We start from the raw sequence: 24,512 nt of genomic DNA, 5'->3' as shown, positions 1-24,512 counted from the left end.
CGAGGCCTACACTGGCTCCCCATCAAGAAGAGGGTCACCTTCAAACTCCTCACCCACGCCTACATATCCCTCCACAACATCAGACCCACATACCTCAACAAGAGAGTATCCTTCCAGGTACCCAAGAGGAACTTCCGCTCCGCCGACCTCACCCTGGCAGAGGACACCCAAATCTGCAGAAAAAGAACCATCGGAAGAGCTTTCTCCTACATCGCAGCCAACATCTGGAACGAGCTCCCTGTGAACATCAGACGCTCCCCGACCCAGGAAGGACCTCAAGACCTGGCTCTTCGACTGATCAGGAGCCTTCCCCCAGCACCTTGAGACCCACATGGGTGAGTAGCACGCTATACAAACCCCTGATTGATTGATTGATTGACATTGAACAAAATTGTGCAACAAAGAATGAAGAAAAGCAAAGACTTAAGCCTCTAACAAGTGGTTTACACATTATCTGTTTGAGTTGGAAAGAACAATGCATAAAGCTGGAATGAAGATGGCATGAATCAGACACGTGTCTGCAAGAGGAGCAGAAGAGTCCAAATGCTTCAAAGACTCCTAACATAAACTAAGGGTCATCCTCAACATGTGTTAGGAAAAAATCAACCTGAAAGCAATAAAATACACTTGTGATATCCTGCACCATTGTCAGAACTTGCTGAGGTCTTCTAAATGAAAAATAGAGAAAAATTAAACACCCTAAAATCATTCTCCTGCACACTCCTACACCCAGCTAAAGTTATACAGAATCTGTCTTTTCTGGTATAAGGAGTTCATCTTCACAGTTGGTGAACAACTGAACGACAGAAAGCAGCTCAGATCATACTTTATCTTTCTTCATCTTACGCCTCAGCAGATGGACATATAGGTACGGGATATATGGTAATGCTCTAAAGTGGACCGGCTCTTACCTTTGTAATCAGAGGCAAGAAGTACACATTGACCACTGTTGTTCACTTTGTCACCTAGTGACCAATATCGGTCTCATTTCCAGATTATGCCATGAACATCAAAGAATTCATCAACTCGAAGAGTCAATCTACAAACCCCACCACCACAAGTCTAAGGGTCACCTTCGCATATAATCGGAGAGTTAAGACTCTAGGGATGCTGTTTGACTTAGATCATTCATCCGCAGCTCAAATAAGTGCCACAGTAAAGCGAGTCAACATGCAACTCTTCAATCCAAGGAAAATTCTTCCTCTTGAGTAAATCTACACTTCCGTAATGGGTTCGATAAGGTATGCCTCAGATTTTGTTAAACAATCACAAGGATGCGACTAAGCCTGCAGATAGGTGACCGCATCGAACTAGCACTGGAAGCTCTCCACTATCTCCCAGCTGAGGCCAGGATCACACTCAAGATGCTCTAAGTTATGCCTTGGCTGCTTCAGGGAGCCCAAAGCTGAACACATATTGAATCTGGCTAATATCGCTGGCTTCGCAGAGAAATTGAGTGTGGGTTCAGGCTAATCTGGGCACAGATGTTTGAATGCGCCACGGAGGCACCACATGGTGATGGGGACACATAGGGTGAAAAAGAGGCAAACTTGTCTTGGGCAGTGGGCTGAGGCAGGGGAAGGGGAACACAGGCAGCAGATTGGGAGACAGGACAAGACAGCACCAGCAAGCAACAGCTGTACCTGCACTGTGCACTAAGGTCCAGCTGTCACCCCGCCGCTGTTTACAGCAGTGAATGGAAGCAACTGCGCTAGAAAGAATGAGCGCTCCATGTCACCGTCTATGCACTGCACTGGAAGAGAAATGGTCTTGTATGGACTCATCTGACTGTTCCACCAACAAATTATCAGTATGTCAATGCAGTGGCAAAACTTCATACATCATAACTGACAGTTACAATCAACCAATGGCTGATGAATGTGGGATTGTCAATAAGTGAGTGACATTTACAACAACCAATGGCTGGGGAGAATGACCTTTCACCGCTCTCTGTAGAGACATCATATTAACTCTGCAAGAGACCTACACTTGCCTCGAGCCAGACCTAATACAAAGTCTATTCTGCAGGTTTGAAGCTAGAACACTTCAGTTGCAATTATAAGAGCTAATTATTGTTAACGAGCTCATGTTTAAAGAAGGCTTAATTTAGCATAATGTTTTAGTAAAATTACTGAAGAATTTCAGAAATCACCATAACCTTACAGCGGAAATACGCTGATTTAAGCTGATATGTTTACGGGAGGTAAAGCATACAACTACTTCTTTTAACATCTGAGAGATCAAAAATTGTTGAAGATGTAATTTATTGCCCGGTTATGTGTGACAATCGGACACAAAAGGAAAGTATTACATGAATTCTAAATTGAATAATTATTCATCTGAATGCAAGTCCGGCCAAACAAAGAAATAGGTCAAGTGGAAAGCTGCACATTCATCTAGAGATACACTGAACATGTCACATAACTTTACGATTAATAACAGGTACAACACAACCAATTTTAGTACAATAAACTATACATTTCGTAGCCATGATATACACTACAAATTTCTACACTAAACGTCAAAACAGAATTCTAGGCTGGCGCTGACATCCTTCAGCATTTTGCCCGCGTCATCAGTTGGGCGGCTGCTTTATCTGAACAGCCTACAGTGTTTGCTGTATGGAGCTATGTGGCTCACTGAGATTTATTAAATATATAACTGAGCAATAGGCATAATCCTTCAAAAAGTCCCTGCAAAATAACCTTTATGCAGAGTGATTCTGATGACAGAATTGGTATATCACTAGTTTATGGTAAGTACGACCCAAGTCACCAACAATACAGAGTTTTCAATTGGACTCATTGTCTTCGCTTGTTTAGCGTACTTTGTCGAAGCTTGGACAGTATCAAAAATGTACTGGACATTAAGTGACTGCATAGATCTCCAGTTCAAATAGCATCAGAGTTTGACAACATCCTTCTTTATAGAAAAAAATCTTTTCATGTTTCTCTCCATTTTCAACCTGGAGCATTCAACACTGGCAATGTATAAGTGCCTGCTTAGATTTGATTTCGATGCCACGTTTTACGAAAGCTACACGAATCAGGCCCAATACTGACATGCAGATTTAACTTCACTTCATTGAATCTGCAATTTCTGGATCTATCTGAGAGCCAATCAGAAGAAGCTTCAATTTGAAAAACTTGATCTCAGGTCTATAGGCAGTGAATTGTAAATTGTGCTGGAGTACAATTAGAATTTACTGGGCCAGCCAAATCTTTTGGTTTGTGGGAGCTGGAATAAATTTGTTAATCCTAAGGAGAAAGGGAGGGTTTTTCTCCTGGAAAACACCCCAAAATAAATTTAGATTTTGGCATCACTATCTTATTATGGAGTTAATATGCAAATAGATCCAGTAGGCAATCACTTTGCAGAAGGGCCTGATTCAAGACCACAATTAATTTGTGGAACAAATTGTTCTGCAAGGTTTTGTCAAAAGAAAGATTTCTTTATACAGCATTTGCCCCTGTATATAAATTAAACATAGCAGGAATATGTTCATTACTTGACAACATCCCTTAAACTACCCCACAACTAACCTGCCTCAGAAACGTTGAATGCTGCTGAGTTTCCACCAGCAGCGGACGGGGGTGAGGATTTACTGGATCCATCTGTAAGATCTGCAGTACCTGCGTCAATTGTGCCCTCTGTTTCTCGGTCTCTCTCATTAGGGTCAGAAAAACTGAAATCTGTTGAAGTCTCATTGTCGTTAAGGCTATCTGATGTCCCTTGGCCAGACCCACTCTCTTCATCGCTTGTAAAGGCAACCCACTTCGAATCGGACGTATTCTGTGAAGGGATGTTGGTAGCCTGGATATGATCTTCCAGCATGGAAGTGCCACCAGGGCTCTTCGGTGGCACATATGATGCCATTGAAGGGTTAGGTGTCTGATTCTGTATCCTACTGCCTGAGCCAGCACTTGGCAGTGTCTTCACTTCCTGAGACAGCTCAGTATGTGCATTTAGTGTTAGGTTAGTTTCATCCTTCTCCACAGTGGCATGCACCATAAGGCCATCTACTATGTTTTCAAGAGTTTCTGTGTGTGGTGTGGAAGTGGTAGCATCATAAACAGACAGACCGTCATCCACCACAGAATGCCACACGCGAGCATCAGGACTGGCATGGCGTGATGCATCGGAGGACTCTTTGGAGAAAACAGATAGCATGGTTAAGGTACCTGAGCCCTCACCGTCTTCAGACACAGCTGCAACAGAAACATGCATTTTTGGTACATAGACGTCATCATGACTAGAGACACTGCTCTCATTGGCTAGAGTGGCAGGAGCAACGTCTTTCTTTACATTAGCGCTGGTGACTAAAGAAAGATCATGGCTGCTTGGGAAAACACTTGAAGTAACAACTGTAGCAATATTTGGTGATGCTGGCCAAAATAACCCTGGAGTGGGAATGCTATTCTCATAGGAAGAGGGATTATCTTTAACATAAATGTTTTGGCTGTTATCATTATTGTGCAATTGTGGGCCACTCAAGTCTAAATGCTCACTACTGAACAAGTCAGGGGGAATGTAGTCATTATTTGCAGCTAATGCAGTGACAGCGTAAAGAGAAACCGTGGAAATACTAGGCTTATGGGGCACTATGTCCATAGTTGATGGCTCAACAGTAGAAGACAATGTTGTTTGACTCCTCACTGAATTTGGGGCTCTATGATGCAAACCTTGGTCAAAACTGGCTCCCTTAGAAGCGACCCCTGTGGTGTCACTTGTCAATGAATCAGTGGACACAGTAGGAATATTTATATGTGGCGTGCCAAGACCTGAGCTTGTAAAGAACAATTGATGGTGGGTGTCGTGGCTCGAAGAAGCGGAGAGCTCAAATGCAAGCGGCAGAGTTGAGGCAGATAAAATGTTACAAGCAGGAGAAGCAGCACGGTGTGAAACTGCAGTAAGCATAGACTCAAGCACAGCATCAGCAGCGGTTGGAGATGCAGCATGCACGTACGCCACTGACGACAGATATTCAGAAGACATACTGATATCATGACCAGAAATCTTAGCTGTGGGAAGAGCAAGCAGCAGTTCAAGGGTTCCTTTTGTTCTGGAAATAGGAACTGGGGTTTTAAATAATGATAAATCAATCTTAATTACTTCATTTTCGGAATCAGATGAAGACATTTCAAGGTCACCAGAGGAGGGGTTATTTTTCAGGTCATCCTCAGTGTCATTTCTAGGCATTAGTTTAGCAACATCATTAAACACTGGTTCTGAGGAGAGCCTTTCACCTGTATTAGAATCAGATAAATCAGACAAAAAGAACCCACTGCCAGAAAAAGTGTCAGTCAGATCCCCAGCGACAGGCACAGAGCGTGTAGGTTGAAACAAAGCACGGTCTTGCAACACTACAGAAGTTCTATGCACCAGTTCATTGTTAGCTTTGCTAGGAAACAAGCCCTCATGCAATACACCAATAGAATCATGCACCAGTGTTGAAGAGTCATCAGAAGCAGGAACATTGTGAAGTAATGCCACATCACGAGACACAGGGTAAATGAGTCCGCCAACTGTGGAAGGCGCATGCATTTTGACATCCGTCCCATACGTCTCAACTTGAGGAACCACGCTCATTTCATGAAGTGAGCTGGTCTCATGAGGAGACGTCAATATTTCGGGAGCCACAAGAGGAAGCTGATGTGAGATCACATCAGCTAGCGGAGCGCCCCGTGACTGAATCAAGGTACCACTGTCAGTCCATGCCAAAGATGCATGCAGGGGCACGGTGTCACTCATAATGGCCGATGTACTCTTGAAAAGCATTTCAGAAACTGTAAACACATGGTGCAATTTACCACCAAAGGAAGCAGAGGGAAATGGAAGCAAAAGTATGTCACCAGAGGATGACAACGTGGGTTCAAGTGACACATCAACACTGGGAAGTACAGATGTGGCATGCAGGACCGCAGCAAGACTTGGGGAGGCAGGTGAGGCATGGCGGAACTGAGTGTCGGACAATAAAGGGGTGAGCAGAAGGAGTGCCTCATTAGCGTAGGAAGGGTGAATAGGAATCTCACCATTGGAAACTGGTTGGGAAGTCTGCGAGATGCCTTCACTGGCGGTAGCGGCATTTTTTCCAGAAGTTGTTGCAACAGAATGAGATGCCAACTCAGTAGGGAAAAATGTGGAAGTAGAATACTGTGGCATATCTGCACCAGCAACCAGTGTATCTTGCAGCAAAGCAGAAGCAGCAGAATAGCTTGTGGTAGGGCCAGTATGACTAGTTTCATTCACCTGCGCACCATCTGAGGCCAAACTAGAAGCAGCTGTTTCATTTGTGACATCAACAAACACCTCACCAGCATCCATTCTGCGATCTTCCTCTCTAGATGAAGTTAAATCTTTTGAAACATCTTTTGGGTAACCTTGGGTGACTTCACTCATGGTTGTGTCTGGACTTTGTGAAGCAAGTGAGTTTTCCTGTGAAACCTCCTCCTGCTGAAACGTCGTAGAGGAGACTGTTGGAGTAACATCAGGAAAGACTTCATGGCTTTGATCAGGCCAATTACCTGCTGATAAAAATTCTCTTTGCTGAGCGGTGGTAATTTCCTGCTGTTCAGTTACTGGAGGACCACGCGCACCATCTTCAGAAAGATCTTTGGTTGCATAGGAGATGTTTCTATAAGGTACAACACCTGTAGCTTGCACATCCATGACCTTGGAGGTTGTTACTGCAGTTAACATTTGTTCTTTCGAATCCATCGGATCAGCATTATCATGACCTGCAATTGGAACTGAAAGCGTGGAGGTAGGAGGAGCGCTTTCTTCTAATTCACCATCAATATCGAATGCGCTCACTGTGATTGGATTGTCCACTGCATGATCTAGGCTTGTTTCTGTCCCCGTCTTTTCTTGCAATGATCGCGGCGTTGTATGAGCTGGCTCCTGAACCCATATTTGGTTGTCAGCACTGTTTTTTACTTCAGTCAAATCGCTGTCTTCGTGCTCCTCTTCCGGGTCTTCCTCCTAAAAGCCAGAGCAAAGCACTACAGTTAAAGACTATGGAGGATGGAGACAGCAAGCAAACAGGACAGAGCTTAAAGTAAAATAACACCCAAAAAGCCACCACCGTTGTTGTTTAGACTCACAGATGTTACTCCATTTCTTTGGTCTTTTTTAATAAGTTTCTCTTCGCGATGGAGAAAAGAGCAGCAAATAACCTATGAGACAATAACATGGCTACAACTCTATTAGTTTCGTTTCCAGAAAATGATCCACTATTCAGATATATTGAATCTATGACCAAATGGCAACAAGTATTTCATGTTGAACCAAGCGAAGCACCATTATACTTATGCGAAAAGCAAACATTTACGAGAAAGACAAACATTTGTAAGTGGCTGCTAAAATGTAAAAGACTAGCCAATGATTACAAATCCCAATCCCCTAGCGTTCCAATCAAAAATAATTTATTGACAAATTTGTGTTTAGAATTGCTCAGTAGGTGCCATTCCATTTTTCAAACATGGCAGCCATGTTTGATTCGGTAGGACACGGGATACTTTCCAGAGCAGAGAGAAAATGGATCCTTAATTGTACTTTGCTGTTGAGCATCTCCACCTTTGTCATCATGGTTAACCAGGAAAAGATAAAGAAACCTGGAAATTTGCAATAGCGCTCCAACTGCTTGAGTTTGCATTCAGATCAAACTGGTGCTGGTTTAAAGGCATCGCAAACATGCCGATCCCTGCACAGAACCCTGAGTGCTTGTACTTGCACACGGTTCATTGTAATTTTTCTTTGTTGATCATTCGATCTATAACATCATTTGACTTGTAACCTATGTTGACAGCAAGCAAGCAGCAGCAGTGGCCAGGAAGCAGTCATAGCGATAGTAACCCAATCTGACCATCTTTACGAGTGGTCTGTCAAATTCAGGTATATGCAGTAACTTCTTTTACCATACATAAAGGAATTATGAGTATTGATGCAAACACCGCACCCCTGCAATTTTCCTCAAATACATTTTGGGTGACTGATCCTGCCGAAAGTAACTAGGGAAAAATATGAATCCCTGGAACATTAAAATTTTGGTGAGGTAAGCACCAAAATCTCCATGTTATTCGCCAATAACTCAAGTAAGTCAATAATTGTAGCTCCCAATAAATTTCAAACACCTCGTGAAAGATTTGGTTGGATCAGGTAATTATCTCATCCAATAACACACCACTTGTAATGTGGGCCTCTGTGTCAATTGCGGTTTCATACATGTCTACAAGGATGCTAAAGACAAAAACAAGAAGTTACTGGCCAATGTTTGGCCATGGCCTCGCACTGCACCCAGGAGGTACTGTTTCCCATCTCATTATGTAAATAGGGCCTTTAGTACTCTAAGGCTACGGATTACACTAAAACAACATGGATACACTGTATTGCTACACGCTTAATGGCGCGTTGAAGGGTTGTGGACTGCAGCAATTGTATTGCTATTACCAAGGCCCTTGTTTCTTTCTGGATTTCTGTTTTTTTCCCGTCTCTTCCCCCCCACCCTCACCACTTTTGATCACCATGTTTAAATCTCATTTACAAGACTCAGTGCAAGGGATTTCAACCATAGATAAAGTTGTATGTTGCCATGTTCCACCCCGCCATCATATCGAATATCAAATATGAAAACTTAAATCCACATTGAGTTACTTTTCTACAATACCACTTAAAAAGATGCGTCAAATTCATGAGTTTCACTCAACCGCCTATGGTTTACTGGAAACCATACACATCCGTTGTGGAAAGCACTGAAGTGTTCTTCTAACAATACTATGTTCGTTTAAGTTTGTGACCACTCAAGTTAAATATAGTAAGGGACTCTGTTAAGCCTGCTGCCATATTCATTGGTGTACTCCACAAAACAAAGGCAGATGTGGGATACTTCGGCAACACATCTCTTGGAGCAACTCAACACCAGCAACAAAAGAACGTACGCGGCAAATCAACCAAGGCAGCAATGGACTACTGGGAGAAGAAGAGCACTGGTAGCAGTTCCAGTCTGCAGAAAAATGGCACAGAAATCACAATGGAACACAAGTACCACATCAGCTCAGGCAGCAATGGAACACAGGCAGCAGTAGAACACCAGGAGAAGCAGAGCCCAGGCAGCAATAACAACAGGTAGCAATTTGGGGCATATTTACAAAGAAGTGGCGCAACACAGAGCAGAAGGCAAAGTTGCTGCACTGCATTGATTCAAGTAGAGAGTGCAGAACTTCTGTCTTAAAGAAAGTAACCCCTCGCTGCCCAACGGGACAGGGTTTACAAACCAAATAAAGCCAATCTTCCCTCTGTACAAACACATATATATGTATAAAAAGATAACTATTTGATACACTGCTATGCCCCAATCTGACCTTTGTTCATTAAACTGTATATGTGCACTGTATACTACATACAACACCTTTGCTGTTGCTTTAGAAAAAATAAATATTATTTTATTTTATGCATTTTTACAATTTATAACCCAAAGTTAGATACTTTCTTAACTTTCAAAAACTTTACACTTTACATTTTAGTTCTTAATCAACTTCACATTGAAAAATCTATCAATGGATTATATTCATATTACATCAACAATCTTCAATATGTTAATTTAAGAACACTTCCACATACATAAAAACACAAGTTTTACAAAAGCTTTTAGACATAAATATAGAATTTAGCACTCATGGATAGAGGCAACAATAGGGAGAATTCAAAACGTTTCTCCTCGTTATGCCAGCTTCAGGTAGGCGCACCATTTTGGCGCAAACCCATGTTTACGTCTCTTTGTAAATATGGGTTTGCATTGGAATCCACAGGTGGATGCACAGGAATGTCATTTCACCACCCATGGAATGCTTACCTAAAGCAGAGTATTGCAAGGTAGTGCAATGCACTGCATTGCACTACTTTTAGTTACAAAGCCATGCAAATTGACTTTGTAAATACCAAAAAGGATTTTGCGATGGGGCTGCATCAAGAAAGGGACTCAACCCCGACCCAAAATCTTTGTAACATTGGGCCTGAGCCAAGGAGCACTAGCAGTAATGGAACACAGTCAGAAGAGGGTCACTGGCACCGAATAGTTTACATAATGAACATATGTTTCTGGCATTTCCTTATCCAATGACTTATGCAAATCCTCGCATTCCTTATCCATTCATTCTTCCCTCAGCCTGTGTTTCCATCCTATTCATACCTTCATTCATATTTTGCGCGATACATGCACAGCAGTGACATTGTTCATACAGCCTCATCTGAGAAAGTCTACAAATCTGCTGTTAAAACTAAAACCAGCATCTACTTGTCTTTGAGTAAAGAGTAATATTGCACATTACCTCTATAGCTTCTTCTGTTTCTTCCAAATCAGAAAAAAGGTCAAGCTCTATGAAAAGAAATGTTGTTAGTATATCATATTGTTTTCTTTTTTACCTTAAAATCACAAATGTCTCAATTCCTTAAAAAAATCTCAAGAAAGCACCATCATATGCCTTTCCACAACCCTCATTGTGAGCAAATACTGGGATTTTGAAGCCCCCCCCCCCTTTTGTGCAGGATCCATCTAAACTGGCTTGTGTTTATTTTCGGGGAAGGGGTGTCAAGGGGCTATTACAGAAGCACTTGATCGCAATGTCTTGCGAAATTTTAGATAGAGAGGTTGGTTGAATGTTCTGCATAAGACTGTCTTTTCACCATTGGTAGCATCCCGTGAGAAGCATGGTAATGGACCTCACACTGGACATTTTAGTACCTAGCATACTTTTCTGTGTGAGTGTAGAGTGAGCTGCTGCCATGGGCGCCATGACACTGGAATATTTTCATATATACAACAATCAGGCACCGGTCAGGTGGGGAGGCTGCTACGCAAGGTGAAGCAAGACTTCTGTAGGTAAACAAGCTCTTGTAGACAGCCAGCATCGCCATTTTGACTTCAAATGGAGGGGAGGACTGTTTGCATATGGTGAACCAGGAAGTAGCAGAGCTGCACTGAGCTGTCCTCTCCCTCTCTTTGAGTACAATTTGATCTTTCTCGTTTTCAGTTTGAGAGCTGTGCCAGTCAATAGTGCTAATGCTGGTGAATGGGAAAGCTGACTTCAAATTGCTCAGTCGTGGTTCTCTTCAGCCCAAAGCACCAGAACAGTGAAGGGCATTCACGCCGGGAGGATACCAGAATTTAGGGGCATATTATCAAGGCTATATATAACAAAAGGGGAGTGGAGAGTACGTGTCCACACGGACACACAAGTGGATTCGATCTCCCCGACTATAGTTAACAAAACAAAAGGAATCCGCCTGAGTGGGACACAAGGTTGAGGTTTTTGTATGTTCCCTACAGTGGTGGGGAGCACACTGTGTTCTTTAAATACCCCACACACACCAAAAGGGCCCTTGGTGTCATGCTTCATCATAGGTGTTTTCGCATCCCTCTACGGAATACGGCGTGCTACTAACCAACGGCTACGCAGGAGCACTGATGTAATCGCTATGTCTGGTGCGTGAGGGTTTAAATGGTAGAGTGAGTGGTAAGGTCAGATGTGAATTGGTACGTGAATGTTAAAAAATACCTGCCAGGTGAGGGCTAGAAATAATTTTAATATACCTCTGTGCTGGTATTGTTAAAAGGGGTTTAGTGGAGGTCTTTTATATACAACGTACACAACCTCCTCTGTGCGTCGACATGTTTTGAAGCGTAAAGCTTCTGCTTCAGGACGGGGTGCACAGATCCCCACCTTATTAACATCAAATTGGTATAATGCTGTTAGATTGTAGGCAAATTATGTGTAAGAATCTATCTAGAAAATAGACTAAATGCGCATATTATTCGTAACTGGTTTCCAAATGGTTAGTTCCTGCAATGAGGACCTGGAAAAGAACACAGGGAAAAAAAGGGTACATGGGATATTAAATAGCGATGTCCATCATTTCGCAGTAGTGACCTATAAAAGTGAATGTACACTCTCTAGACATATATGTCATCCTAATCATTCCGGTTCAGTGCCCTGAAAAAAAGGGGGGGTAGTACCGCCTCAGTAGTAAGTACAGCATAGCCGATCAGAAAGCAACGAGAGCTTCACTACTGCCACGAAGTGAGTACTCTGTTCAGCGCTAACTGAAGGCTGTGGGTCTCTCTTTTTTATCTGCTTATTCTACAGAGTGCTAATAAGCACTGGGTCCTTCCGTCACACAGGCTCATGATGCAATTGGCCATGTTACAGCAAGTATGCATTTTCCCCCCTATACCCTTTATAACTTGAGCTTTCAACAACCACAGAATACCACGGCAACCAGTGGATTAACTATAGAGTGTGTGCTTTATGTTTAATATTCATGTGTCTTGTATTTGTCCCCCTTTTTTTCAGGGCACTGCACCGGAATGATTAGGATGACATATATGTCTAGAGAGTGTACATTCACGTTTATAGGTCACTACTCCGACATGATGGATATCGCCATTTAATATCCCATGTACCCTTTTTTTCCCTGTGTTCTTTTCCAGGTCCTCATTGCAGGACCTAACGCTTTGGAAACCTGTTACCAATAATAGGCACATTTAGTCTATTTTCTAGATTCTTACACATAATGTGCCTCTAATCTAATAGCATTATACCATTTTGATGTGAGTAAGGTGGGGATCTGTGCACCCCGTCCTGAAGAAGAGCTTTATGCTTCAAAACATGTCGACGCACATAGGAGGTTGTGTACATTGAATACAAAAGACCTCCACTACACCCCTTTTAACAATACCAGCACGGAGGTATATTAAAATTATTTCTAGCCCTCACGTGTCATGTATTTTTTAACATTCACGTACCAATTCACATCTGACCCTACCACTCACTTTACCATTTAAACCCTCACGCACCACACATAGCGATAACATCAGTGCTCCTGCGAAGCCGTTGGTTAGTAGCACGCCGCATTCTGTAGAGGGATACGAAGACCCCTATGATGAAGCATGACACCAAGGGCCCTTTTGGTGTGTGAGGGGTATTTAAAGAACACAGTGTGCTCCCCACCACTGTAGGGAACATACTAAACCCTCAACTTTGTGTCCCACTCAGGCGGATTGCATATTATCAAGGTTCTTATTTCCGCTTTTTTGGCTTTAAAAGCCAAAAATGCGGAGATAATGTTTTCGCCCTATTAACAAGAGGGTGATAACATGCATTAGCACATCTTAGCACCCTATTACCCGATGCCTCCCTATGCATCTCTAATAAGATGCAAAGTGAGTGTTACTGGGCAGAAATACCTTGTAAAGATCGCTGATGTGCACATCTCGATATTTACAAGGAGGCCCAGGCATTTTTGCAGATGTTAGTTTTTGGCAAAAATGCAGACTTACCTATACTTTATATTGGAGGTGGATTATGCTGATACGACCACAGGGTCGTATCAGCAAGGTTATCGCCGTTTCCCATGGAACATCGGTGGAAAACCAGCGATGTTCCATGGAAAACAAGCTATCGCTGGAATAATTATCGCCATTGCGCTATGCGTTGTTAATACAGCGCTAGCATGGCGATAATTACCAGAGATAGCCGGCGATAACAATTCTCACGGCAAGAACGCCCAGCGATAATTATTGCTGGCCGTTGATAATATGCCCCATATTTCTTAAAGAAACAGTAAGGTTGGTAGATTTGATGGCAGACACTTTTGGTTACCCTCTGGAATAAGCTTTTAAACTATTGGGTGCAAGAGTTTAAAACATAATGTTTCCATTCAATTTATTCAGGATGAAACATTTTGAATCATGTTTTTGTGGATTAAGGAATGGCACTGCTGCTTTTAGATTTTTTGGGGGGGGTTATAAACAAATTTGCCTCAAATGGAAAGTTCTCAAGTTTGAGATACAAGGATTGAGACTTCTGTTGCTTTATTGGGACACAAGGCAACTGCTTGGACATATTGAAAGAGGTATTTGGTGCAACACTATTATATTATTCTGAATAGAGCTTGTAATAGCTTGGCAGTTGTTCAGCATATCTTTCATTACATTTCAATCGATTACATATTTACATTTTGTTATTTAGGAAGAGGTAATATCAAAAAACAAATGTATATTTCACATGATCACTAAATCTTTAGAGGTTTCTGGAAGAAAATCTCCTCAAAGACAAAAGCAACAATGAAAACCAAGACACAATGGAAACAACTCACACTGCTGAAGAAAGTAAAGTCACATCTCCACAATTTCAAACAATCGTCCAAGCCCTGGCCTCATCCCGTCTGGAAGGCAGTATAGCTGGCTCGCCATCGTCCATCGTGCTCGTTCTATGTGGACCCACCGAATGGTTTACCATTCACAGTCACTTGAAGTGTAAACGATTGGAAGTGATCCAACTGGATGCATGCCCTTTGATTCTACTGTGTCTGGTTCCAATGGTTGATTATTATAAATCTGCCAATTAACATTTTGCAGGAATCCTCCTTCAGGTCAGATTATGGGATTATCAAGAGCATGTCTACCTCACTCTACTTATTAGAGGGTTGGTGGAATTAGCAGACCCCGGTAGTGATGTAGCCCTTCTCTTCAGATTTGTAAATATAGTGCATTTTGGTGAAGACAGTGATCTGGATTTATTAAGACCCAGGTTTACTCTCATTGCACTGGGTCTCAGGGATGGGATCAGGAGTTTAGCATTGGCTGGTATGCTCAATTAAAAATATATTGGCTTCAAACAATCCATTAACAGGTGGAGTTGTTCCCTTCAGAGTGCAGATGGTCCACTGTTGTTGCTGGGGTATACAACTACGCCGATGACTAAAGCTGTTTCTTCCACTCAAAGGATGCTATGAAAAAGATTCATTGACTTTAAATAGCCACTGTAATTGATAGATCAATGGCAAAAGGCTTGCCTTGAAGTAAAATAAAATAGAACTGATGCTAAAGAGTCATAGTTAGGTGTGGGTGCATTCTGTGTAACATGTATGACAAGTGAGTGAGAGTAATATCTTTCCCAGAACCAAGGAGCGTTGCTAGGGCCAGCATGCATTTCTTTTTGGCTAATCAATGAGAGACATATCCTGAAATCTTTACCCCATGCTGGATAACTTGTGTTTGCAGCATTTTGTTTACATTTGTGTACCGGGAACAATTGCAAGGTAGCTTGTGACAGTGAATGTCATGGTGGGATGATCATGAAGGGGCCTGGATCCAGGACCATACTGGGTGTGGGAAGATTAAGCACAAATGATTCCAGCCAGCAGGTAAACGTTGCATGGGGGATTTAGGACAATGTACCTAGTATCCAGCTATTGAGTGGTGAGTGGGATGTGGCCCAAGTAATTACCAGCAGCTGAGATTAATTCAAGCATTACACCCATCATTTTGTATATACTTTAGTATGTAGCCCTAAGTGGGACGGGTATGGCCAGACATGTGTCCAGTGCACACTGTCACTGGAACCAAGATAGACCTGGCTGAGGAGCCCATAAGAAGAGCAAAACTGGTCCTGAGTTGCTTGTTCAGGGAGAACCAGGCTCAAATAAACCTTGACCCTATTCTCATTGGAACAGGGTCAAGGTTGATTTGCATATAGGCTATATAGCTGAGTCCAAGCTGAGGTGGCTTGGTGTGGAAAATAACAATGCGGCCAGAGCAACTACCAGTGGCTGAGAATAAATGAAGTATTTCATCAATCACCTTTTGTATACTTAACTGAGTGGCCCATAGTGGCAGCAGGACAAGGATTGCACTGCCACAAAAGAATGCTGATGCTGCACCTCATTTTCTTTTAAAATATAGTGAGGGATGCACTTGTCTAACTTCCTGTAGTTTAAATAATTATGAGACGAGGCAGGTCTTGGATTATGCAACTTTGAAAACTCTTAGTCATAGCAGCATTCTAGACGAGATGGACCTGGAATTCAAATCATTATGAATTCCAGATTCTCACTCTAAAATTAGTAAAGATTCTAAGAACCACCTTAGGTGCATTTCTGTATGGCACACCAACTTTAACAGAGTCTGATAAAGCTGTAGGTATTATTTCAGTTAGCGTCATAGAATGCAGGCTCTTTTGGTAGAAAGGATTAAAAGAGCACGTGCAAGTTGAGTAGACCAATTACTGGTCCAAACTAGAGACTTGTAAATTATGTTTCCAGGACTGCCTACAAAATTGGTTAACAGGTTAATAAATAATCACAACTCAAGGACTGTGCCAAACCTTGCCAAACCTCCCAGTATTTCTCACCGGAGGCCTCTTTGATGGCCAACACCACAGAAAACTATGCTCAAAGTAGCAATGCTGGCTCACAAAGTATTTGGGCAATGTTCTTGACTACCTTAAAGACTGTTTGGGTCTTATGTTCCTTGCAAGTACCTAAGATCAGCACTAGCGGGCAACTGCTTGCTCAGAAATTCCAGAAGGCCACCAGAGGTGAAAGGTCCAGGACGTGGTGCTAGGCTTTGAAATGGGCACCAGCTAGAGTGAAGGAGGAAGCAAAACTCTTTGGCTTTACCACATTATGAATGTGTAAAACAAGTACAAGGGCCTGTGTTACCTGCCAATCCAGGGTTGCTTAAACTTTAAAAACAAATGCATCAACTACACTGCATATAAAAGTAGATGCCTCTATGAGTCACAGCCAGTCTGGATATCAAAAAGAGCAAAAAGAAGACAAACTGATGTCAGCGTAATACCTCTCAGCATCAAGGACCACAAAACAGCCCACAGCATATAAGGCTTGCACAATTACCCCTGCATTAAGAGTACCTCATTGATCTTTATACGTACTCCCAGTTCCATTGCTATTACAAAAGAGCTCTCTATCGCACTTTAATGGCCATAATCATCCTTTACATGTGTACAGCCCTCAGCAGCATTTTAGTTGTATTCACACTATTTAAATAAATTATGTACAACAAATAAACAGTACTTATACATGTTTCATGTCCTTAAATGTAATTCTGTATAGGGTTAAACTGTGCAGATTGTATGTTAGGATAACTAAGTAGGTAAACACACAAAGGGCAGTAATCTGTTTGTGCCATTCAGCAGTAGCGACTGCTATCGGAGTCAGGTGGTGGGGTGGGGAAGGAGGGGGAGTGGGGTAGGAGGGGGAAATGAAAACAATAAAATAAAAAAATTCAAACACTTACCTAGCTGTGGCCAATGTTACTGCCGACTCTCCTCCGATTCTCTTCATCTTCTGGTCTTCTTCCTGTCTCGAGTCCGGCAGCAGGAAGCGCCCTGGCTCCCAAGCTTCCCTGACCAATCACAACGTTGTAATGCAGCATTGTCATTGATCTGAGCGCCGTAGTTCGGTGCTCAGACCAAGCTTGGGTGTCTGGGGCATGTTCTCCACCCAGGCTGTAATGCAGCCTGGAGAGAGAACATGGCGAGTGCGCATGACTGTTTTTGGCGCCTGAGAGGGCCAGGTAAAAATGTTGTGCACACTTGGAGTGTCACCACTCCTCCCCCTGCAGTGCTCTGGCATCACAGAGCCTAGCCCCTCCCCTAGGAAACAACAAGCCAAGTAGGAAAAAGAAAATGATGATAACAATACGTTATTGTCATTTGTTTCCTTTTTTCACTGCTCGGAGAGCAGTCGAATGGCGCTCCTCCGCTAAGGCGGAGGAGCCGCCAATGCCATTCAGATCGAATAAGTGAGTGACTTTATTTTTTTAACACAGTGTGAGATACACACAAAGAGAGCCACGGCTGTATAAATGATAAAGTGCATTGTGTGTCAGAAGATATGCAATGTCATTGATTCAAGAAATTGCATAATAATAATAATCCTTTGTACCCTAAGGTGACAACCAGGAGTAGATCAGATTAGTAGCAGAAATATAGTGCATTTAGCACTTTAAAACCTTTTGTAATTCCCGGGGTCTAGAGGTTAAGACCTCAAAGACAAAGCTTTTATAGCTTAACCCCCAAAAGACATTCAAAGGTAAAATATCTTTAGGGGGGTCCCCTTGGAGAAAGTGAGCACATTTAACTACTTGGGTATCACCATCTCAGAAGATATTTCATGGAAGCCCCACGTAGCCAAACAGACTCTCAAACACAGGCAAATTGTGGGGGCCTTGTTAAAAGGACAAGGCACCTCCTTTAGCAAACTGGTGGCAGCTCCACTCCAGATCTATGAGGCCAACGCAGTAGGCTCAACACTGTACGGTGCCGAACTCTGGGGCTTTGATAAGATGGATTCCCTTTTGACTTCTGAGAACAATTTCTTTAGGTCCCTGGTCTCTTTACTACAGAGCACACAGTTACATCCGTTAAGGTTGCACTTGGGCAGAGCTTCCGTCACCGAGAAGGCTAAGCTACGCCCCTTACAGTTTTGGCTGTGTGCAAGGTCCACCCCTGAGTTGTCTTCGTATGCTGCTGCCCTCATTGCATTCAATCATTCTAGGAAGATTGGTGGATCCATAATTTGAAATCTCTGCTAAGTGCGATAGGTCTAGAGGGCTACTGGGCCTCAAAGGAACCACTATTGTTACCTAGTGAAAGCACAATTAAGAAGCATTATTGGGACTGGGTAACACAAGGCTCTCTTGCCAATCCCTCATGGGGTCATCTAACTATGGAATTTATTCACTTCAAATTGACTGGTTCATATGAATATTACTTCTAAACAATCACTATACCCCAGGATAGGAAGCTCTACATATAGTTTAGGTTTGGTTTCCTTCCTCTGAACCCTTTCTTGGCTCCTGGCATCAGGTAACCACAGCTTCCCAGTTCTGTACTAGCTTTACCTTTGTAATAGAATCTATTGCCCACGTCATTTTTGTTTGTTTGTCCCAAGTACTCCTGCCCAAGAAGAAAATGGCTGAGGCCGATTTGCAAGCAACTGGGCACCTGACACTATGCCATAGCCCTTCGTATCCTAAGATTGGATACTAGTTCGGCAATTGTTTGCTCTGTTTCCAAGTTTCTGGGGCATATGTGGGCAATCAGAAGGCACTTGCTGAAAACTTGAGACCGTTGTTCAGATTGACATTTTTTCAGCCGAACAGCTCTATAGTGCACTTTTCTAACTAATCTAGCTGCTATGGTCTATGTAGATTCGAAATTTCTTAACTATTCCTGAGTGTGTAAATAACTTTTAATCCAGCCAGCATAGCGGGCCATGTCGTCTGAATGGGAATAGACGATGGCCTTTGCTGCCTTGGTACCATATGTATATTTATTCTCTTCGAATTTTAAAATTGATTTTAGACATTACCATGACTGGTATTTTACCTTAGGTTTCCAGTGTATTCCTTTTTGGGTCTTTGAATTGCCTGTATGCAATCTACTGGATTTGCACCTTTATGGTCTATGGCTGAAATAAAGTTTTTTGATATTGGTATTGCATAGTGCATCCTGCGAATATTGCCGCCTTTATGCCAGTGGAGAAATCCAGTAGCCATCCGTGCCTGTGTCATAGCCAGATAGAAGACCATACAGCCATGCTGTAATGTGATACCAGATACACAAGAACTTAGTTCTGCGTCTATCTGTTTGAAGCATCGACATCACTAGACCACAAAGAATGACAAAGTCTGACCACCAAAGCATGGGATTGGGTGAGTCCTTCTGCAGCCAATGTTGTGCTAGCTGAAATCTCGCCAAAGCAATCGCCACGAAGTTGAAGGCATCAAATCTTGAAGTAATTTTAGGGGAGTGCCCCAGCATAATTAGTTTAGGATCTCCTACTGTTTCAGGCCCCACCAATCCATTAATCTTCCATAAAACGTAATCCCACTACTTTTTAACAGATTGACATGTCGCAAAGTATGCGTAGTATCAGCCATTAAGTGAGTTCCATTGATTTGACGTAGCAACAACAATTGTTTTACAGTACTTATGTAAACAGACTTGTTTGCCTCTTAGTTGATTTGAAAAAGCATAAGAACAAGTTGTAGTTGTTCCATGTTTAATAAAATCACATATTTGCCTTTCTTTGTGGTTGAAAGGCAGATCTAGCCTTTGTTAGACACTTAGAGGCAATAGGGGATTTGAGAGGACAAAACGTGCCACAAAGATTACCTTCAAACAAACAGCCACAAAATATTTCAATTGAGCATTGGAAGTGCATTTTCAGAATTGTACTTCTGAGCGGTTGAACCAGAAGACCTTTTTTGTTACGCTCGTCGATGCGGTGTTATTTGGGCTTACCTTGGCCTGAATAGAACCCCTGTTACACCGATCCATGACTCTATTTCGAATTACCAATACTCCCTAATAAGAAAGGACTACTTTATAAATCCTATTCTCAACTGGATACTTACTATTCAACTATTTATGAACCTGAAAACTATATGTCCTATTCAGCCCTGAAGAAGTCCGGTCACGGACGAAACACGTTGGCTATCAGCGATTTTTTTAAAGAAAATGAAAAACTGAATAAAGGACAGAAAACTGAAGACACGGAGTCTCTTGTCTATGTATTTATTGGGAAAACAATCATGATACTGTTAAATGTGATTTAACAAATTCTGAGACATCATCTATTTTATATTGTGTATTTAATGTTGAAGGGTGCTGTCCATTTTTCAAAGTCTACTTCTGAGCGGTGGCTTTCAGCAGACATAAGAAGAGTATTCTCTTTCAGAACCAAGTCTGCCATTCACATTTGGAGCAACCTGAATTCACTTAGTGGTATTAATCCACATAGAGGATTTAGGACATCCATTATGATATTATCAGTGTTTGAGATCATTGAGATAGTTTCTAAGTTTAGGATATATTGGAATATTATTGATCTTGACAATCAACTGAGGGGAAAGAGCGTTTACAACGCTGCCATTACATTGCGTTCCTTTTACAACATGGTCATTACAACAACCGCGTTGTGAGAACGCGATGCCTTTAACAGTCATTAGATCGATTTGCTGTAGCGGGTGCTCTAACCTAAGGAATAGTATAATTTACAATTTCAACACTTTCCCTACTGTTGCACACGCTGAAGTTGAAATAGTAAATTATACTATTCCTAAGTCCAGCGCGCCCCCTACTGCAAGTCGATCTAATGACTTGTGATGTAACGGTATCGCGTTCTAACAATGCGGTTGGTGTAATGACCATGTTGTAATAGATTGCGATGTAATAGCATGCGATGTAACATGCTATAATCCAACTGAGCTACTGTACGTGATAGGCATCCATTGGGATATTACAGATATTGAGCATCAATTGAAATATTATCAATGTTGATTTTCTAGTAGGGTATTATTGATAGCAAATACCCATTGGGGTATTACTGAAGTTTGGGAGTGATAGGAATCAATGAAAATATATGAGATTTTGAGAACTGTTAGGGGTATCAATCATATTTGGGATCTACTGGGATATTGGTAGTGTTGTAGCTCTTTTGGGATACCATCACAAATATAATTCATGGTTATTATAGATCAGTGATTTTTATCTTGTGGTCTGGGGACCCCTGGGGGTCCGCAACGCCTATTCAAGGGGTCTAAAACTGCTTAGAGTATTAAATAATATTAACAGATTAAAAACGTGTATATAACAAAAAAGCAAAATGTAAACTGAACATTTTAAGACGTTCTATAATTGTGAAGGAATATGAAAATGGAGGCTAAAAATGAACTTGGTATTAGAAAAGCTATGACAGTCCCATTAAAATTTAAACTGATTTTATGTTTGTGAATTTAAAAAATGACTTCATCATTAGTCTATTTCTTTGATGAATGTTTTTTTCCATAATTGTGTGTATTGTTTTGTGTTTCAAATCATCCAGCTTACTTAGGTAGGGTCCCCTGAGTCCATTTTGTCATTTGGGAGACCCTTGCTTTCTGTATTGATTCAGTGGGGGTCCTCGGATTCAAGTGGGGATCCACATAAGTCAAAAAGTTAAGTCTCACTACAGATTAATTGAGATATCATTAACATCTGGAATCTGCCTAGGCAATTGAGATGTAATATATTTTAGGGATCATATGGGACATTACTGATGCTGTGTTTGTTCATGATATAATAATGTAGGGTATCTATTGTGATATTATCCCTATTTATCATCCTTATGATCATTAGTTCTCTCACTACATTAGTGCCCTGACCGTAAATGAAAAACTAATTTTAGTAAAAACCTCTCATGTTAAAATATAAGGCAAACTGAAGGCAGAATTTTATTGAAACACTTTCAAGTGCAAATAAAACGAGTTAACAGACAAGGAAATAGACAAATCATATTACCTGGTGTTCCAGCATCAAAGATCTAAAGCAAAAGGGTGATGGCATTTCATGGCTTCTGATTGGTTCAGGGTTGCACATTTTCTACAACTACACTGTGGCCTATTGTGCAACATAAACACTAAGGCCTAGTCATAACTGCTTAAAATATTATTGACAAGTATTGGGGGAACTGTGGTGTGGTGGCTAAGTGGCTAAGATGGGAATATGGAGATCCTTCTTTGAAACATGACAAAACACTGTGTAATTCTAAGCAAACCATTTCCTTCCCCTTGTAAAGAAAGGACATTTGTGTAAAGGGGCTTGTATTTACTTTAATGTACCATTTATTAAACATCACCTTCACCATGGATAAATATAAACACTCCACTCCCTTTTTATAATACCATACATCATTTGTAATAGAAATGCTTCATTACAAGTACATTTACTAAACAGGTCAGTCCGGTAGTATGGTGTGTAAGCAGTACAGAGGTTTTCGTAGTTGTTTTAGAGGGAAGTGGTCATAGAAGCTTTCTCCCTAGCATCCTTAATACATACCAAGTAGAATACGAATCCAATGATGTAGTCTGTAAATGACAAAGTCTCCACATTATGGCCATCATTATGACAGGCCCAGAATAATCTGAGCTATTTTCCCACCCCAGATTTACCTTTATCAGTGGTCCTGATATTTTACAGGATGGGTAAATAAAATGAAATATGCATTTTTGAGCAATAACATACAGTAATCAAACTTACCAGGCTGATTCTCACACGTTTTTACATATGGAGACTTTTCCTGCTTGCAACTATTGAAATCTCAAGGTGGAATACCACTCAGCAGCTAGGTTTCCATGTTCCTCAGTTACCAGGCCCATGAGAATTAACAGGCCAATTATAATGAGGGCCTAAGTAGAGACTGATGCTTGAAATCACTGCACAGGATTCTTTACTAAAAAGGTGAAGTTAGGTGCCTAGTCTACCATGTGCATGAGGCGAATTGGTTGATTATATCATTCCACAGCTATACACAGCCTGCGATGTTTTAGATAAATACAAAAACAGTCACAGTTGCTCAATGGACAAGACATTGTCTTCTAATTGGAAAAGACCTGCATGTCCCCAGTTGACTTGATCTACAGTTTTATAATGCTTTGGCGTTAAATGCACTCGCGGAGGAAGAGAGAGCGATAACTAACCTCAAACCTGATTTAGACTTCAGTGGCAGAAGTAAATCATTCCATTTCTGGAGTAATTGATAAATTCAGCAAAAAAATCCAGCACTGATATACCCACCACCGTGCTATTTCAAAGATGGAGGAAACGTCACTGGCGATGTCTAAACTGGTTTTAGCACTCCCTCTACACAACGCAAGATCTTTCATTCCCTCCGAATGTATATCAGGCCCGGCTTCTTCTTGTAGAATGTAGACTGAAAACTATCTGAAGGTCTATGCAATAGGAGCGGGTCCACCTATTGTCACATAGTGACAAACAGATGAATCGTGTTTACTTGACAGTGCTTGGTGAGGAGGTCACTTGCTTCTGGTGTCCTATGTGGGCCCTCCAGAAGTCCACAGTAGAAGCCAATGTCCCTTGAGACATTCGGTCTACCATTGAGAAGGAAGACTCTGAAACCTCAACCCATGGCCGACTGTAAAATGAGTCGTTAACATACATGAAGCTAAGAGGAGCTTTACATTTCTCAAACATGAACCATGTTTGCTTCAAGGTATACAGCTTGCAACACATCATATATAAGAAATTCAGCTGTCACGCTGATTCAGGTGCCTGGATGAGCATGACCCATAGAGTACTAAAAAACTTTTCTCATTACACCCTTTTCTCATTTCAAGATACTGCAAGTGATTGCATTGTGCACTGATGGTTTGTTTTGTTCAATATTCAAACAATGAGGTGTACAAATGTTTCCAGGACATCATTGCTGCTGAAAAACCTATGGCCCATAAACTACTGGAGGCTCAGCTTTCACCAACTAAATCAAAACTGTGATACTAACAGCATAGGTGAATGGGACCATGAATGGGACACTCTCTGCACAGCACAGCACGTGACCCTTGAGTGACTCATGTGGAAGAAGGACTTGATTATTAAAATACAATCCCAGGCTACTGCTTTTTCACAACTCAATTCAAAGAGTCATGGATTTAAGATAAGAACAAATCTTGATTCATTTCAAGGTACATTTGCTTTACAACAGCTACTGAAGAACCACAGAGCAGAACGCAGAAAACAAGGCACTCCGAGGGCGTGTTCAGAGCGCAAAGAACTTCTAATGGGAGGAGCTATGTTTGACAGTCAGGGGCATACGACCCATTTATTGGTTCCTGCATTCCCTGCAGCAACGTTTGCCCTTCCTTGTAAAGG

At 41.7% G+C, this 24,512-nt stretch overlaps 1 protein-coding gene across 8 annotated transcripts in view; it reads right to left on the bottom strand.

The window, feature by feature from the left end:
* The window catches only part of PTPRZ1 (protein tyrosine phosphatase receptor type Z1), a 656,962-nt gene that overhangs the window by 223,344 nt on the left and 409,106 nt on the right, over window positions 1-24,512 (bottom strand). For 2 of the 8 annotated variants that reach the window (XM_078680707.1, XM_078680718.1), the window contains exons 11-14: window positions 10,326-10,372; window positions 7,104-7,175; window positions 6,033-6,981; window positions 3,543-4,148 (exon numbers count right to left, since the gene is read on the bottom strand). In XM_078680707.1, coding sequence (XP_078536833.1) covers window positions 3,543-4,148; window positions 6,033-6,981; window positions 7,104-7,175; window positions 10,326-10,372 — 1,674 coding nt within the window. Of the gene's footprint in view, window positions 1-3,542; window positions 6,982-7,103; window positions 7,176-10,325; window positions 10,373-24,512 lie in introns of all 8 variants that reach the window. The other 6 variants (XM_078680734.1, XM_078680743.1, XM_078680698.1 and 3 more) reach the window with 6 other exon arrangements.

This window comes from Lissotriton helveticus, chromosome 1_1 (genome assembly GCF_964261635.1).
Source record: "Lissotriton helveticus chromosome 1_1, aLisHel1.1, whole genome shotgun sequence".
In the NCBI taxonomy this organism is placed as follows: domain Eukaryota; kingdom Metazoa; phylum Chordata; class Amphibia; order Caudata; family Salamandridae; genus Lissotriton; species Lissotriton helveticus.
The sequence above is the reverse complement of the archived record's forward strand: the minus strand, read 5'-3'. Positions and strand labels throughout refer to the sequence as shown.